At 62.1% G+C, this 15,468-nt stretch overlaps 1 protein-coding gene across 7 annotated transcripts in view; it reads right to left on the bottom strand.

Annotated features, from left to right (window-relative positions):
• Positions 1-913: 913 nt before the first annotated feature.
• ARHGAP44 (Rho GTPase activating protein 44) overlaps positions 914-15,468 on the bottom strand; it is a 115,757-nt gene continuing 101,202 nt past the window's right edge. Inside the window, exons 18-23 of one of the 7 annotated variants that reach the window (XM_075903494.1) lie at positions 15,148-15,369; positions 12,072-12,518; positions 11,004-11,152; positions 7,625-8,002; positions 6,310-6,361; positions 2,618-2,698 (exon numbers count right to left, since the gene is read on the bottom strand). In XM_075903494.1, coding sequence (XP_075759609.1) covers positions 6,354-6,361; positions 7,625-8,002; positions 11,004-11,152; positions 12,072-12,518; positions 15,148-15,369 — 1,204 coding nt within the window. In that variant the 3' untranslated portion in view covers positions 2,618-2,698; positions 6,310-6,353. Of the gene's footprint in view, positions 2,699-6,309; positions 6,362-7,624; positions 8,003-11,003; positions 11,153-12,071; positions 12,519-15,147; positions 15,370-15,468 lie in introns of all 7 variants that reach the window. The other 6 variants (XM_075903495.1, XM_075903491.1, XM_075903492.1 and 3 more) reach the window with 6 other exon arrangements.

Consider the following 15,468-nt stretch of genomic DNA (forward strand, 5'->3'; position numbering starts at 1 on the left):
CAGGAGTCGGGGGAACCCTGATGCACCGTCACACCACCCCACCACCCTGATCCCCCTCCTGCCGGTCGATCCCAGCTGGAGCATCCTGCACCCCAAACCCATAGCCTCAACCCCTCACATGGTTCCCAGCCCCCTGCCCCAGCCCCGAGCCCTCTCCTGTCCGCTGAAGGCTTCGATCCAAGGCCCAAGCCGCCTCCTGCACCCCAACCCCTTCATCTCCAGCCCCTCAATCCCAGCCCAGATTACCCCCAAACTCTTCAATCTCAGCTCAGATTACCCCAAACTCAATCCCAGCCCAGATTACTCCACACCCCTCAATCTCAGGTCGGACTACCCAAACCCCCTCAACCTGGCCCCACCCCAACCCCCGAGTTTGTGCCCGATCTTGGCCCACTGCACAATTTCCATACAGAAAAAGTTTGCCTGCCCCTGCTGGAGGGAGACTGATTGAAAAGTCCTCCTGGACCCCCCCCCCCCCCCGTGGCTTGTGCAGCACCATGTGTGTGGGGGAGTGATGCTCTAGACCCACCCGTGGGCAGACCAGGTCTCGCGGTTGCTGACTTTGGGCCAGGTCTCAAGAGCAGCGGCCAGCACAGGGCTTGGTCTGAGCAAACGCTGACAAAGTCACCCAGAGGAGCCACCACCACGAGCTGGGTTCTCCCCCTGACAAGCACAGGAGCCTCCCTGGACGCCACCAGAGACTCGCTCTGGCTACTGATTTTGCCTAGAAGCCACCCAGATACCATGGTGACGGGCTGCAGGCTAAGGCCTTGAGAATGGCAAGGTTTTCTCGCTGATGGACCCCCACCCCCAGCCCTTCTGATCCCTCCACGTCCTCGCAGAAGAGACACAGCGAAAGCGGCACTGGCGGCTGCAGAAAAGGGCCAGCAGACAGCTGTAGTGGATTCTGCTTTACTGAGAACACGGTTCAGGGCCAGGTGGGGGTCGGGCGAATCAAGCATCTGGCTTCTTTCAAGGAGCAGCTCCGGGCGCCGCTATGTCGAGACAGAGTGGGAGATGCAAACCTGCAGGCCTTCGGCAGGAGCTGCTGCAACACAAGACGCTGACTCTATGTGAGGAGAAGAACCCAGCTTTGCCAACCGATTTGACAGCAATTTGCACGTTTATTTCAGGCGATTTTGCTCTACACTCCCCGCCCCTCGCCCCCAGTACAGTTTGGGTGATGAGCTGCACTTACGACCTGTGCAAAGAAGCTGTAACATCCTAACTTTGCGACGACGGTGGTGAGAGGCTAATTCTTCCTACATTTATATCGGCTCCAGGGTGGAGGTGGGTGGGGGTGCAAGCGTTTCAGTTTCCACTGTACATTTGTACACCCGTTCAGATGGAATGGCTCAAATAAAACGAATATATAGAGATCTATTTGATATATACAAATATAGACGGACTCTCTCTCTGCAGACAGATCTATAGATATACGCATCTCTTTCAAAAGGGTGAAAGGGTAAAGTTGTCTTTGCATGCACCACCAAACCCTCTGCTCTACCCCCCCAAACAAAACAGGGACCGAAGGCCCAGCGCTTAGCGAGCGGTGATCAAGTCCCTGGTGACACGTCCCTGGTGTTTTGCCTGCCCCTCCCTTTGCAGACACACAAGTACGTGGCACGTGGGGGGGCAGGGTAGGAATTTGGCTGGGAGGAGAGGGCCTCGGGCCAACTATCACCTCACAAAGCAGGGTGTGGGAACGTACCGGAGCTCATTATTGCTATTCAAAGCACGGCCTGGCTCTCCAGCAGAGGCACCGTTTATGCCAACAGGGCCCGTCTCCCTCGCCCGGGCCACTCCCAACCACCGTGGTCCCAAGAGGAACGGTGGCGCCAGGTTCCTCGCCAAACCGCCGGCTGCAGCTCAGCCAGGGAGAAGTTTCCTGGCCCCCAAGGAGTCAAGCTCACAAAGAAACAACCGAAGAAAAAGTAGCCCCCGCCGAGACACGGAGACCAACGCCCTCCTGGAGACCACGCTGCTGGTGGTATCCCAAGGCGGCCATTTTGGCAGACAGTCTGGAGAACACCAGGCTCGTAAGGGTTAAAGAGGAAACCTTCCCCCGAATGGGCACTGACAATGAGCAGGAAACTCAATAGGCCGCAGGGCAAGGATTTCCCCAGGACCGGGGCAAGGGGTCGTGCTCCTTCCCTGTCTGCTCCCGCGGGTGGAATCCTACAAGCTGGACCGACCGGGCACCATGGCTGCAGGGACCCTCCTTTCCCCACCCGGAAGAGCAGCAGGGAATGCGTGTGCTAAGGGGCAGAGGGGCTTGGGGTGAGTCAGGGGGACACGTAGGCACCAAGTCAAAAGGCAAAGTTTGGAAAAGGCAAAACAAACCCATGGAAATAAATAACCGGGACTGCTCCCGAAATGCATTTTGCAACTGAGACAGGCTGTCCCCGTGGGCCGCGAGTTTCCCGCGTCTGTGCAGCCAGCTCCCGCCGGCACGGGGCCCTGTCTGAGAGCGAGCCCTGCCCGGCGAGGGCCCGGACAGCCGCGGCTACGGGATCACATGTATGTACAAATGAGTCCATGGGGGGGAGGCGATGTCATAGGGCAGTGCTTTCCGACTCCTCCTCTTCCGAATCGCCTTTCCCTGCCACGGAATGTCTCTGGCTTTGCTCCAGCAGCTCTCGGCGGGGGGCAGCATCCCCCTCGACGTATATCGACGGGACGTCAAAGCGGACGAGATCTGCAAGCGGGCACAGAAAGGCAGAGGTCAGAGAAGGCGCCGGAGGGACCTGCTCGGGCAGACAGAGCTCGGGCAGAGCTGCTTTTTCTCAGCGGCAAAACCGTGTCTCGGGCTAGGCGGTGTTAATGCTGGAGCACAGGGATGTCATAATAGAGTCTCGTTTGCACCTTCCCGTCTCCTCACTTCCTCCTGGATCTGGGGCACCGCGGCTGCAGCAGTGGCCTCAGGCCTGGTCGGACCGGGCACAAGCGCCGAGCCCTGTGGCTTTCCGCAATACGGGGCCGAAACTAGCCCTGTCTACTCCCCCTTGGGTCTGCTCCGGGCCCCCCTTGCTCTTTGCAAACTCACCATAGTCCCCTTCCATCCTTCCCGTCCAGACATCTCCCCTCCCGTTCCGTGGCCACCGAGAGCTGGTCGCGAGGCCCCCCCAGTGCCTAGGCTACTTGTGAAAGTCTCCAGGGCTTTTCCTTCTCCTGCACCGAGGGCTGGTTCCTCTCCCCTGCCAGTATTCGGCCCCTCCCTAGTACGGCAGGAGGGGTTGCTTGCGTGGGGGAGGCGGAGGCTAAACCCACTCTCCCACACAACCCTACTAGGTTTTGAAGGAGAAGTCCAGGCCCCCCACCCTCTGTGCACCCCCCTTTTCCTGTCTCATAGGGCAAAGAGCGACCCATGAGGCCTGGGCCGGTGTGAGGGCACAGCACTCGCCACAGCCCGCGGCGAAGGGTCGAGTGCGCCGGTTGCAAATACAGCGTCACTCTGTTGGGGGGGGTCTTCTGGGAATTCCCCCTCCCCATTTACCCCTATTCGCCCCTCAAGCAGCCTGCATAGAGCCAATTGCTCTTCTGAGGAGGCCCTGCACCGATGGCGGGAGCTGCTAGGGAGACGCAGGCGCTGAGGGTGCGACGGCTGCAGCCTCGCAGCCCCTCATAGCCCAGGGAACAAGGGGCCTCTGGGCTGCTCCCGCCGGGCAGAGCGAGCCGCTGCACCCGCACCACATGGATTTCCACAGGCCGGCAGAAGGCTCCGGGCCCGGTGGGCTCCAGCCACACATGGAGGCTGTTCCCCGGGCCCGGCGGCAGCCCCCTGCCACACCCGCCCTGGTGGCCGTTCCCACAGGCTCCTGGGGACCCCAAACAGTCCCATTCCCAGAGGAACAGGTCCTGGAAATGCCCAGCTGTGGCTGAAGAAAACAGCCCAGCCAGCGCGGGCGAGGCAGGACCAGTCGCTCTGTGCCGCACTTCCTCACTCCAGGTGGGGACGGGGGAAGTCAGTCCGTGGCCGAGGAAGGCAGAGCCAGACGGGGACCCTGCGTACTGTCAGTCCTGGTCCAACTCGCCTCGCCCGACGCCTCCTCCCTCCCGCCCCGGCTCTGTGCTGCGCTGAGCCCCACTTCACACCGAGGGAAGGTGGGTCGCTGGGGGCAGAGAGCCCAGGACCAGCACCGCCTGCCAGGCAGCCAGGCCACGGCTCTGGGCTTAAGGTCAGTCGGCTGTGCAGAGGAGGGACACTCCCGGACCCATGGGTGCCTACTGGGAGGGGGCAGGAGGCTGGGGCATGGGGACTGGAGAGATTGGAGAAACAGGCGCTGGGTTTTCTGATCTCCTGCCTGGAGCCCTGGGGAGGAGCAAGCTGGAGTCCCGGAGCGAAAGGCCCATGTGCAGACGGAGAGGCTCCGGGGTGCCCTCAGCCCTGGGAGAGCACCCACACGTGGCGTGGAACACGTGGCACGCAGGGCCCCGGCTGACTGGGAGGGCTGAGCGGGCCCACGTTTTCAGCGAGCTCCTGAGCCTGCCGTGGGGCAGTGCGAAGTGGCTCACAGAGCTGGAGGGCTAGCAGCCCCTCCCGCAGCCGAGCCGTTCGTACGGGATGCCTGAGGCCGTCTCTTCCCGGCTGCCAGACGAGTGGCTGCGGAAAACGGGCCTGGCCAGGGGGACTAGGGGTGCGGCTGCCACCCGTGGTGCCAGGGATCGAGATTGTAGCTGCTTTAGGGTTGCCAGGTGTTTGGGTTTTCAGGCTAGTAGAAAAGGGGACCTGGCTGTGCCCGGTGTCTGGTTACTATGGGGGTTGGGGGGGGGGAGGTGCCCCCACTAGCCCCTGCTTGCCCGGGGCTGCCTCCTACCTGGGTCTCTTGGGCAGGCAGGCAGCAGCTCCCACGCCCGCCTCCAGCAGAGGGAGCCCCCGCGGCAAGCGGGGATGGGGGCGCAGGGGGAGGAAAGGAGGCGGGGGAGTGAGCGGGGCGTAAGGGTAGGGCCTGGGGGAAGTGGGAGGGGGCAGGACCGGGGGGGGGGCAGGTCTCAGAGGCGAGGCAGTTTTAACGTTTGAATAAGAGGGCCTGTCGTATGGAGCTGAGATAAGCTCCCTGCTAAGCAGCCTCGGGAGACCGTTCCCCTGGGCGAGGAACCCGCCAGGAGCGACTGGTGGGCTTGGGCCCATGCCCGTTCCCGTTAGCCAACAGCCTGGCCCCTGGCAGTGTGATGCTCTCGCAGGGCTGGGCCTTGCCCGCGGCTGGGCCTGGGGGCAAACCAGGCCTGGAGCAAGTGTCTGTGGAGGGGCGGGGGGAGGATATCCAAACCTTGTCTGACCTACACGGGAATCCCTTCCCTTCTCCCTGCTGTGGAGGCAGGAGCAAGAATTCTAGGCGGGGCGGCGCATTAGGGCTGGTCTGCCGTGCGGCGTTCGCTCCCCCCCTTCGCTTGGACTGGCAGCACAGAGTAGCTGCGTTCCCACCGCGTTCCCAGCTCGAGCCGGCCCCTCAAGCCAGCTAGCTGGCGGTCCAGGCTTTGCCTAGGCGCAGCGAGAGAATTCTGTCTGGGGTCCGGTTACAGGAAACACCCGCTCACAGCTGGCGCTCACCCGCGGGGGCAGCCCTGCGCACACCCGCCCAGTTCACAGGCTGTCAGACTGTGCGGTGCGCGCGCTGGGGTGACAGCTCTGAGGGCAGGTAGAGTTACACCGGTGGGGCACTGCACTGACTTAACGAGGCCCGGTTTTCTTAACCGGGCTGCTCCGTCCCACAGCCCCTGAGGCTCAGCGCTTTGCCTCTGACACGAGGCTCTTCACGCTACAGCGCATCTGCAGGCGCGTTTTCTCAGTGCGCGTTTCCAGAGCGCTCCTGGACAGAGCCAGTAAGCGCCCCTAGTGGTGCCAACGCTCCCACTCCCTGCAAAACGCCCAATCAATGCCATTCAAGGCGGCAATATCATGACATCCCTTCTGATAAACAATCCATGAAATGGAAGAGGGAGAAATTATTCATCCAGGTCAGTTCTAAGCCAGGGTTGGGAGGGGAAGGTTCGGAGCTGGTCACAGGACTGTTCATTTAGCGATTTCAATATACACAGGGGGTGGGAACAAAGGCAGCGGATCCAGGAAGCAAGAGAAACCAGTTTACCAATAACGTCATTATTGGTGAACTTGGGAGATGGTCCCAGTCCCGAGAAGCCATGCAGTTCCGGTTCAGCGAGCTCCATGCACAGGCCAGAGAGCAAGATGAATTAGTGGTGGCTTGGATGCCCCAGCCAGCTGCTGGAGGTCAGTCGGGGAGGGAGGGGGGAAGGGGTTAGCTTTTCAAGTGCCAGAGAGGGGAGGTATGCATGGGAACTCCAGCTTACCCTGAGAATCCCCCTCACACCTATCCAATATTGCATCACTCGCCTCAAACCGCTGCAAGGACACAATCAGAGGGTTGGGAGAAAAGAAACAAAACCAAGCAGCAACAAGGAGACAAGAACACAACAGAAACACGGTTCAGAGCATTGCGACTGACACGTGAGAAAACAGAACACAGAATATAGTACAGTGCAGACACTAGCGCCCCACACCCGCATGGAGAGAGCTGAGACAAATCCGTCAGCCATTCTCATTTGCCAGGGCCCCTTCTAAAATCCTGGCGTACTGGGGGGGGGGGGGGTTGCACCATTTCCCTTGGGACCCCTTCGAGCATATCAGGAGGGCCACAGATGCTATTGTACAAGTAAAGGAGTCAGCGGACATGGAAGAGGGTAACTGACGTAAAGCATCTCGGGAACTATCAAGGGTAGAAAGACCCAGTATATACCAACGGAGAACCAGAATTCCCAGGTTTCCAGCCACATCTCGTACGTGTTTCTAGTCCTCATGGGCCACGAGAAAGACCTTGGAATGACAGCCAGTCCCTCAGAGCAGGCAAAGACTCTAAGGTTGCTGGGCTAGTTTGTTTTCCACGATCTGCTATACTTCTATATCAACACCTCCCCGCTATTTGGATGGATCAGGGGATGCCTCAAAACTTCTGCTAGATGTGGGGGGCAATTGTGGGACTTACCTAAGGCTGCAGTATGGAGACGATCCTGCCAGGTGGGTTACAACAAGACCCCGCGTGGCTTTGACGTCTAAGCTGCAGCCTCAGTGAACAGACGGTCCAAGCCAGCTTTGCAGGCCAGCTTGCACACGGCCTTTAAATTCAGCGGGCGTCCTGCCTGCTGTGCTCCCGGGCGGCCCCAAGGGTTCAGCGGGGACCCTCGGCTCGTTGGGTGGCCCCGACACCGCACGTGGTAGGAGAGCTGTGTTTTCACAGACACTCTTTCAATTCTGCCTCACTGCCTCGGCTATTTGCCTTCTAGGCGATCACCCCTCGAAGGGAGCCCCGGTTCGGAGGGGACACAGCCACTGAGAGTTTCAATTGCCCCCCCCCCCAGGCCTTACAATAAAAAGCACTTGAAAACCCTGCAACTTGGCCCTGGCCTGAACCCCCAGCAGCTTGCCCATCAGCACTGGACTTTGCGCTAACCCTACTGGCAGTCCCCCCGCGCTCACCCCCCAGCACACGAGAGCACCGAAGGGCCACCAACTCGCAAAGCATCAGCGCGGAGACTGGGACTAGCCAACCGCGCCCGCCTCTCCCTGCGGGGGCTCGGCAAAGCTCGAAGGCGTGAACGGCTCGGTTACCTGTGGACATGCTTTCCCCAGGGGACATGTCGTCTAGCAGGGTGTGGTCCATGGACTGCGGGCTAGCGCCGGCCACGCTGGCTGTGGGAGGCTGTGGTGGTGGCAGCGTGGGCCTCTGCCGTGGCTTAGGGGTGGGCCGAGACTTGGTTAAAGTGCTCGTCAGGGCAGAAGGAGAAGACAGGGAAGGAGCAGCAGCGGGGGAGAGCTGGCCGGAGGCCAACGAGTAGCCGTGTGGGTAATTCAGTCCATAGGGTGAAGGGGTGCTCGGAGGGGTGGGAGACAGGCTGACGGGGGATGGCTGTCCCGTGGACTGGTCGGACATACCGCCTGACTGGCCGTAGGGCACCTTGGGAGGGATTGGAGCCAGCTTCTTGGAAACTGTGGAAGATAAAGAGAGAGAGAAAGACGCCATTAAGCAAAGCACAGGGTCAGAGGGTCCTTAGCCCGGAGAATCCCAGGGCGGGCAGAGCCCTCAGGAGTCACCAAGTCCAGCCCCCTGCCCAAAGCAGGACCGACCCAACTCAGTCAGCCCAGCCAGGGCTTTGCTAAGCCAGGACTTCAAAACCTCTAGGGATGGAGATTCCACCCCTCCCTAGGGACCCCAGCCCAGCACTTCCCCACCCGCCTAGGGAAATCGTTTTTCCTAATATCCAACCTAGACCTCCCCCACTGCAACTTGAGCCCATTGCTCCTTGTTCTGCCATCTGTCACTACTGAGAACAGCCTCTCTCCATCCTCTTTGGAACCTCCCTTCAGGGAGCTGGAGGCTGCTCTCAAATCCCCCCTCGCTCTGCTCTTCTGCAGACTAAACAAACCCCAATCCCTCCGCCTCTGCTCGTAGGTCACGTGCTCCAGCCCCCGAATCATTTTGGCTGCCTCCGCTGGCCCCTCTGATGTTACAGCTCCTGCACGGGAGACATTGCACACAACTCCTGGAAGTGACACATACGGAGCCCGGCCCTGACCTCATCCTGCAGCTCCAGCCTCTCCGGTCGCTCCATGCCCTCGTAAGGGAGCGCTCCATTAGCTAGCAGCAGTAGCAGATCCCTTCTCTTCTCCATGGACCAGACTGTAGAACCCCTCCTCCTTCACACACCCATGGACAGCCTGTTTCGTTAGCGAAGGTCCTCCAAAGGCCAGGCTGACGTCAGTCCCAAAGAGCTATGGCAGCCGAAGGTGGCAGCTGCACGGATCCTTACGTGCCCTCCCATAGTTGTCCTCAGGACGACGCCGTCCTGGGATCCAAGTGGAGAGCTCGGCCCCTTCCCTTCCACCGAGCTTCTGGGTCGCTTCAAGATGGCACCTGCCTCGCCCACACGGGAAGGGCACAAGGGGCGTGCCCTCACCCAGCCCTAGTGAGACGGGACCGGGCACAGCGGGGACCGCAGAGGATGTGCCCAACACAGCGGAACAAGGGAGCTCAGACGGCCTCTCACAACTAGGTACTCGTGAACGTCGAATTCAAGCCAGCCCAGGAGCAACGGGCTGTGGACGCCAGCCTGCCTCCCACGCCCAGCAGCTCCGCTTCCCAGCACCGTGACTGCATTCCTGGTTGGGAGCCGCTAGCGTGGCCTGCTTAGCTCAGTGAGCCGCCGCTGCAGGACTCCGGCCAGGCCGGCCCCACAAACTCCGTGGGTCTCGTGGTCTCCGTAGGCTCAGCCCCGCTCTCCAGACAGTGAGGAGCCTCCCAAGCTGGTTTCTGTGGCAGCGGAGACGCGAGGCAGGACGCCGGGGAGGGAGGGCAGAGCTCCGTGGAGCAGGGCAAGGAGGGGGATTTTGTAAAGACACATCGGACATTTTCCAAAGCGCCCAAGTGACTTAGGAGTCACAATCCCATTTTCAAAAGTGATTTAGGCACTTAGGAGCCCTAGCTTCCCTGGAAGGGTTGTCAGAACCTGAGTCTGTCTGGAATACCTCACCTAACTACAGTAAAACTCCATTGGTCCGGCATCCAATGCTCTGGCACTCCTGATGGTCCGGCACCATTGGGAACCCGGAAGTGTTCCGGCTGCCGGACATTTGGAGCTGCTCTGCCCCGGGCTTCCTGGAGTCAGCCGCTGATCAGTTTCAGCAGCGGCTGAATCGGGGACACCTGGGGCAGAACAACTGGGGTGCTGTCGGGTTGGTCCCACAGTGCTGTGGGGCGGCGCTACCAGACCAACCCGGCAGCACCCCAGTTGCTCTGCCCTAGGCGTCCCCGATTCAGCCGCTGCTGAAACTGACCAGCAGCAGCTGAATCGGGGACGCCTGGGGCAGAGCCGGAGTATCGGAAGGGGAGGCTATGAGGGGTCTGGGGTGGCATCCCCCTCCCACCCCAAACTCCTCATAGCCCCCCCCTTCTGATAGTCTGGCATATCTGATAATCCGGCACCCCCTGGGTCCTAAAGGTGCTGGATTATCGGAAGTTTACTGTACATCTTCAAACGGCCAAATGCCTTTTAAAATCTGGCCCTCGGGTCCTTTTGAAAAACGTGTCTGCTGTCTATCAACCACCCTCCAAAGGCTCCGGGCGGTGGTTCGCTCCTGAGCTCAGATGCTGGGATGCTTCTCTGACCACACCGTAGTTATCCTCGTGTCCGGAGTGGGCCCGGTCAGGGCACGTTGGGGATTCGATGAGAGGAACCGCGACGTCGCCCATGGAATTCCTGCGTCTGGGTGGGAACTCGCAGAGCCTCTGGGGTGTTCATTGGAGTGGACGCACGGAGAAGTCGGGCCTTGCGCTTGCCGAAAGAGCCTTGCGAGCACAAAGCAAATCCCTGCCGCAGCCGTGGAGACGAGGGGAGATCTCCACAGCATGTGATTTAGCAACAGCCGTCATCAGAGCAAAACCCGACACAGTTTAACCATGGGCTAGATCTGGAGCTGGCGTAAGTCGGTGTAGCCCTATGGACTAAACAGAGCTAAAAGGATTGACCCCAGCTCAGGATCTGGCCCAGCCTAAATTGTAATTGTCCCGTTGACAGAGTCTTTGGCCCAGACTACACAAGCGTCTGGCGGCACAGCGCTGTTGGCCAGCACGCCGTGGGGTGACCACCACAACGGCACGTTGACCGGTGAAGCCTGCACACGTGTCGTTACGGTGTAGCCACACTCAGAGAGGGTTGCCTGTACAGAGACACCTGCAAAGAGCCTGCTCTGCAGAGCTGGCCTTGCTCACCTCCGTGCAGGGCTATGGCTGGAGGGAATCCGGCGCCATGCAAATGCCAGAGGGTCACACATCGTGTGCAGGACAGTGCAGAGATCCAGGCAAAGGACCACACACCTGCAACTCTCTGAGCCTGTAACGATGCCTCCAAACAATCGGCACCTGGACTAGCAGGCGGGGGCGCACACTCAGAACGCTGCACTCCAAAGCACACCCCTGCCCGCCCCCGCGCACCTTTGCGCAGCGCATGAGGGCTCTGCTCCGTGGACAGCTGCTGAGTGGGACTGGCTGCCGGCTGGATGCTCCCACTCGGAGCCGCGTGGCCGGAGCCAGGGCTGCCTTTCTGCCCGGACACGGGCGACAGCTCCTTGGTTTTTAAAGTGCTGCGAAGAAACAAACAGGAACACAGAGGCACAAGTGTGAGTCCCTTTGCTTTGCAGCCACCGCACGGACCTCCCTGGGCCCCCCAGCTCCTCGGACCCCCCAGTTCCCTTGGCTCCCCGGCCGCGCTCTGGCACGCCGGCCTCGTGAAGGGCAGCCACTCGCGCTGGCAAAGCCGAGCCCCCACCCGCTTGGTGCCCGATGGAAGCGGCTTCTGGAGACGCTACGCGCTGGACTCCAGCCGCACGCACGGCTTTGCAAGCAGGCCGAGCACGATGAAAGCACGAAGCGAGGCTGCAGCCCTCCGGGTCGCACGGCATACAGCGGACAGCGCAGGACACACACCCTTCCACGCCCCCCGGGGACTGCTGTTTGCCAAGGGCTGTAGGAACTCCTTGGGGCTGGGTGCTGCAGGAGGCTGGACCCCATGGCTACTGCTGGCCGTGAAGTCAATGAACCTATGAACTTGCCCCAGGGGTGGGCTTTGGGGGCTTTTCAAGCGGCCTCCCCAGCGTCCGAGCTCACTCGCAATGGCCAAGAATGCACAGAGGGGTCCGGACCAACCAGTGGCAACGCCCCTCTGGACATGGCAGCGGGAGGTTACGGCTCAGCGGGATTCCCTGGGTGCAAGCTGCAAGCCGGCCGGGCCAGGCACCTCGCCGAGCGGCTCCCCAGGCACCGCTGGGTCCAGGGGGCCGCGCGGGGCCCACAGCAGTGTGAGTGGCCTGGACTCGGCTTCCTTACTGCATCTCTCGGGCAGGGCGGGGGAGGCGGGCCCTGAGCCCTGCGCCAGACGGCTCCCTGCCCGAGCGGCCCAGCGCCGGGCCATGCCAGGCGAGCAGGCTGGGCCGCTGGGCCTGTCCGCAGCCGCGGCTGCCACCGCAGCGCGACCCCTTTGCCCTCCAACACGCAGGTAATTACCTAGTCAGGCTGGCTCCTCTGTCGCTGGCCCAGGCGCAGCCGACCCAGGGGGGAGAGGCTGACACGAGGGGGGGGTGGGGAGCGCCAGGGGGGTCCGGTTTGGCTAAGACAAGGGGGGGCTTGATGGAGAGGGTGGGGAGATTAGTTTCGAGAGCATGCGACTCGGTGAGGGAGCTCTGCTTGGGGAGGGGCAGGGAGCAGGGCTTCGGGTTTGAGTTAATGTCAAGCGGCTGAGGGCTGGGGGAGGAGGAGGAGGATGAGGAGGAGCGGGGAGGCAGGGTTTGGCTGTGCCCCCACCACCGGGAGTGTGGCGAGGGGGCCTCGGGCCGCCCCTGGGGGGGGTAATGGCGGAGGTGCTGATAGCAAGGGTAAGGGGGGGGCCTGTCATCCTCGGGGGAAGGGTAGCTGTAACAGGAGTCCAACCAACTAGACGACACATCATCCGTGCTGCAGAGTGTCCAGACAGACAGACAGACAGACAAAAACAAGAGCAGAAGTGTTGGTACAGGGAGGGACCCGCCCGGAGCGGTGAGGCTGGCAGAGAAGCAAAGAGGGACAGTTACGACCACCACCAGCGCCACGAGACACACCGAGCCCACAGGGGTGGGGGGAGAGCAGCGGGGTCTGAGCTCACTTACGTGGGTCAACGGGGAAGTGGGAGAGCAGAGCGTGGCCCTGAGACGGCAGCCTGTGCCCGCCGGCACCCTGGCGCCTGCCCCAGAGCTGGGCTGCGTCGCGCTCGGCTTTGGCGCGGCACAGCCCCGCGGGGAAGCCTAGGAGGCTAAGGGGGTCGGGGGCAGGTTCAGCGGGACATCGTAGCAGGAAGGAAGGGGAGCCCAGGAGGCCGGTCACCAAGCCGAACACACACTGGGCACCGCCGGGGGCTGGGAGCCACCGAGCTAGAAAACGGCCAGGCAGGAGTGACGGAGAGAGGGCCCAAGCCAGGGATCCAGGCCGAGCAGCAGGGCACGGTGCTGAAACGCAAGGCTGGCGAGGCTCAAAGAGCCCTGAAGGCCCCTTGCGAACGCCTGGCCATGCGCCAGCCAGGCGAGGGACAGCCCTTCGCCAGCAGCGAACATGGCGCAACCCACTAGCCTGGAGGCGCCCGCCACGTGTCACTGCAGAGTCCCCAGACTTGCAGCGTCCTGGGGAAGGAGGCTAACGCCAGGCAGACAGGACACCGAGCCGTGAGCAGGGCCGGGCATAGGCAAACCAACTGGCTCCCCCCAGGCCAGGCGCAGGCGAGCCGGGAGACACACCATGACCCACGACGGGAGTGCAGCGCTCCCCACGAGCAGGGGAGGGAGCGCGGGGGCTGCGGCCGGCTCCGCTCTCTGCTACAGCCAGAGCGAGCACCGCGCCGGACACGGCGGCTCCGGGCCCACGGCGGCGTAGCAGAGAGCAGGCCGGGCCCTGCACGTGCGAGTGTTTCACAAGTTACCGGCTAGCCAAGTGGGGGAAACGCGGTCAAGGGGTGCACAGAAATCGGAGCAGAATCCAGGCCCCGCGCAGATGCGCGTCTGCACAAAGCCACTTGATGGCTTGGGAGCCTGCAGCCCCTGGGCCAGGGTGGCCCGTGCTAAGGGAAGGGATCTGGGCCAGGCCACATACGCTGAGCCGGCCGTGTGCCCCACACCAGCGCCTTAGACGCCCACACTTGCTTTGGGCAGGAAGCACAGCTCCGACAGAAGCACGAACGGGACACACTGGCCCCCCTCCCGGCGCACGCGGGTGACTGCGCTTGATGGCCTCCGTGGTTGCCGGCTGCCTGCCATGCAGCTGTGTGTGAATCCATCGACACAAAATAACCCCGTGGCCTCCCGAGAGGGGCACAGGGAACAAACGGGTCCCTCCCCGCAGGAGGGGGGGCGGGCTGGGGGAAAGGAATGGGCTGAGAATCACAGGCCTAGGCTAAGCATTTTGCAAAGGAGGTTCCAACACGGGCTGCAAAATTCGCACCTGCCCCATTCCGCAGCCGGAAAAACGCCGGTGCCCATCTGTACCCACGTGTGCAATGGGCGGGAGAGCACGAGCTGCTGCTGTCATTTAGAGGGGGGAGTGTGCTTGGCTCACATAGCCTAGCAGACCCCAAAAGGCGAGCCCCCAACATCTTCCTTTCGGCCAGCAGAGGGGGCAACAGGTGGAATCGGTCAGGCTCAGGAGCGCCCTGGTTGGGGAGACCAGTGGGGAGACCAGCGCCCTGGTTGGGGAGACCAGTGGGGAGACCAGTGGGAGACCAGCGCCCTGGTTGGGGAGACCAGTGGGGAGACCAGTGCCCTGGTTGGGAAGACCAGTGGGGAGACCAGCACCCTGGTTGGGGAGACCAGTGGGGAGACCAGTGGGAGACCAGCGCCCTGGTTGGGAAGACCAGTGGGGAGACCAGTGGGAGACCAGCGCCCTGGTTGGGGAGATCGGTGGGGAGGCCAGTGGGGAGACCAGCGCCCTGGTTGGGAAGACCAGTGGGGAGACCAGTGGGAGACCAGCACTCTGGTTGGGGAGACCAGTGGGAGACCAGCACCCTGGTTGGGGAGACCAGTGGGGAGACCAGTGGGAGACCAGCACCCTGGTTGGGGAGACCAGTGGGGAGACCAGTGGGAGACCAGCGCCCTGATTGGGGAGACCGGCGGGATGGACTGAGAAAAATGGAGCGCGGGGCCAATGACACAGGCAGCAAGGTAGCCCCAATGGGCGGCACCATCTGCTGTCTCCCATTCTGACCGGCAGGAACTAGGAGCGCTCCAAAGAGCCTTCTAGCATCTCTGCAGGGCCCTCTGGGGCGAGGGGAAGGCATCGCGCACACAGACTCTGCCAGATTCGCAGTGTGGAGGAGGGAGGATCTGCCCTGAGCATCCAGGCCCTGCTTTCGCCAAACGGTCCGTCTTTCCGGCAAAACGGCATGTTCCAGCCCCACCTCTCCGGAGGCTGCTCCCCGGTTTGCTGGGGGGCCGCCCTCTCGGATTATTTGGTGCCTGGATTCACACACACCGGAAAGCAGAAGCGTGAAATCAGAAGGGGCCATGCAGGTGAGGAGACAGGCGTGTTCCCGGAGGCTCTCGGACCTGCCGCCCGCACTTACCTCGTCCGCTCGGCTGCTGGCGGGAAGCCAAAGCTAGTTGGAGGAGGGGAGGGAGTAGCTGAAATATCAAGGGACTGCTCAGGAATTGGTGACTGAGGAGTGGCAGCGAGATCGGAAGGCGGCGCGGGGGGCTGCACGGCTGGCGGGGTGGAGGACGCTTTGCGAGCTACGGTGGTGCCTCTGCGGGCAACCCAAGACGTGTCCATCACCCTGACGCCCATGCTGGGGGGACACAAAGACACTCCCTTACCATCGCGGCAGTACGGCCCCGCGCAAAGGCTCAGAGCGGAGGCGGCAGCAAACGGGGAGAAAGCACATTTC

The sequence above is a fragment of the Pelodiscus sinensis genome, chromosome 20 (genome assembly GCF_049634645.1).
Source record: "Pelodiscus sinensis isolate JC-2024 chromosome 20, ASM4963464v1, whole genome shotgun sequence".
Classification (NCBI taxonomy): Eukaryota; Metazoa; Chordata; order Testudines; family Trionychidae; genus Pelodiscus; species Pelodiscus sinensis.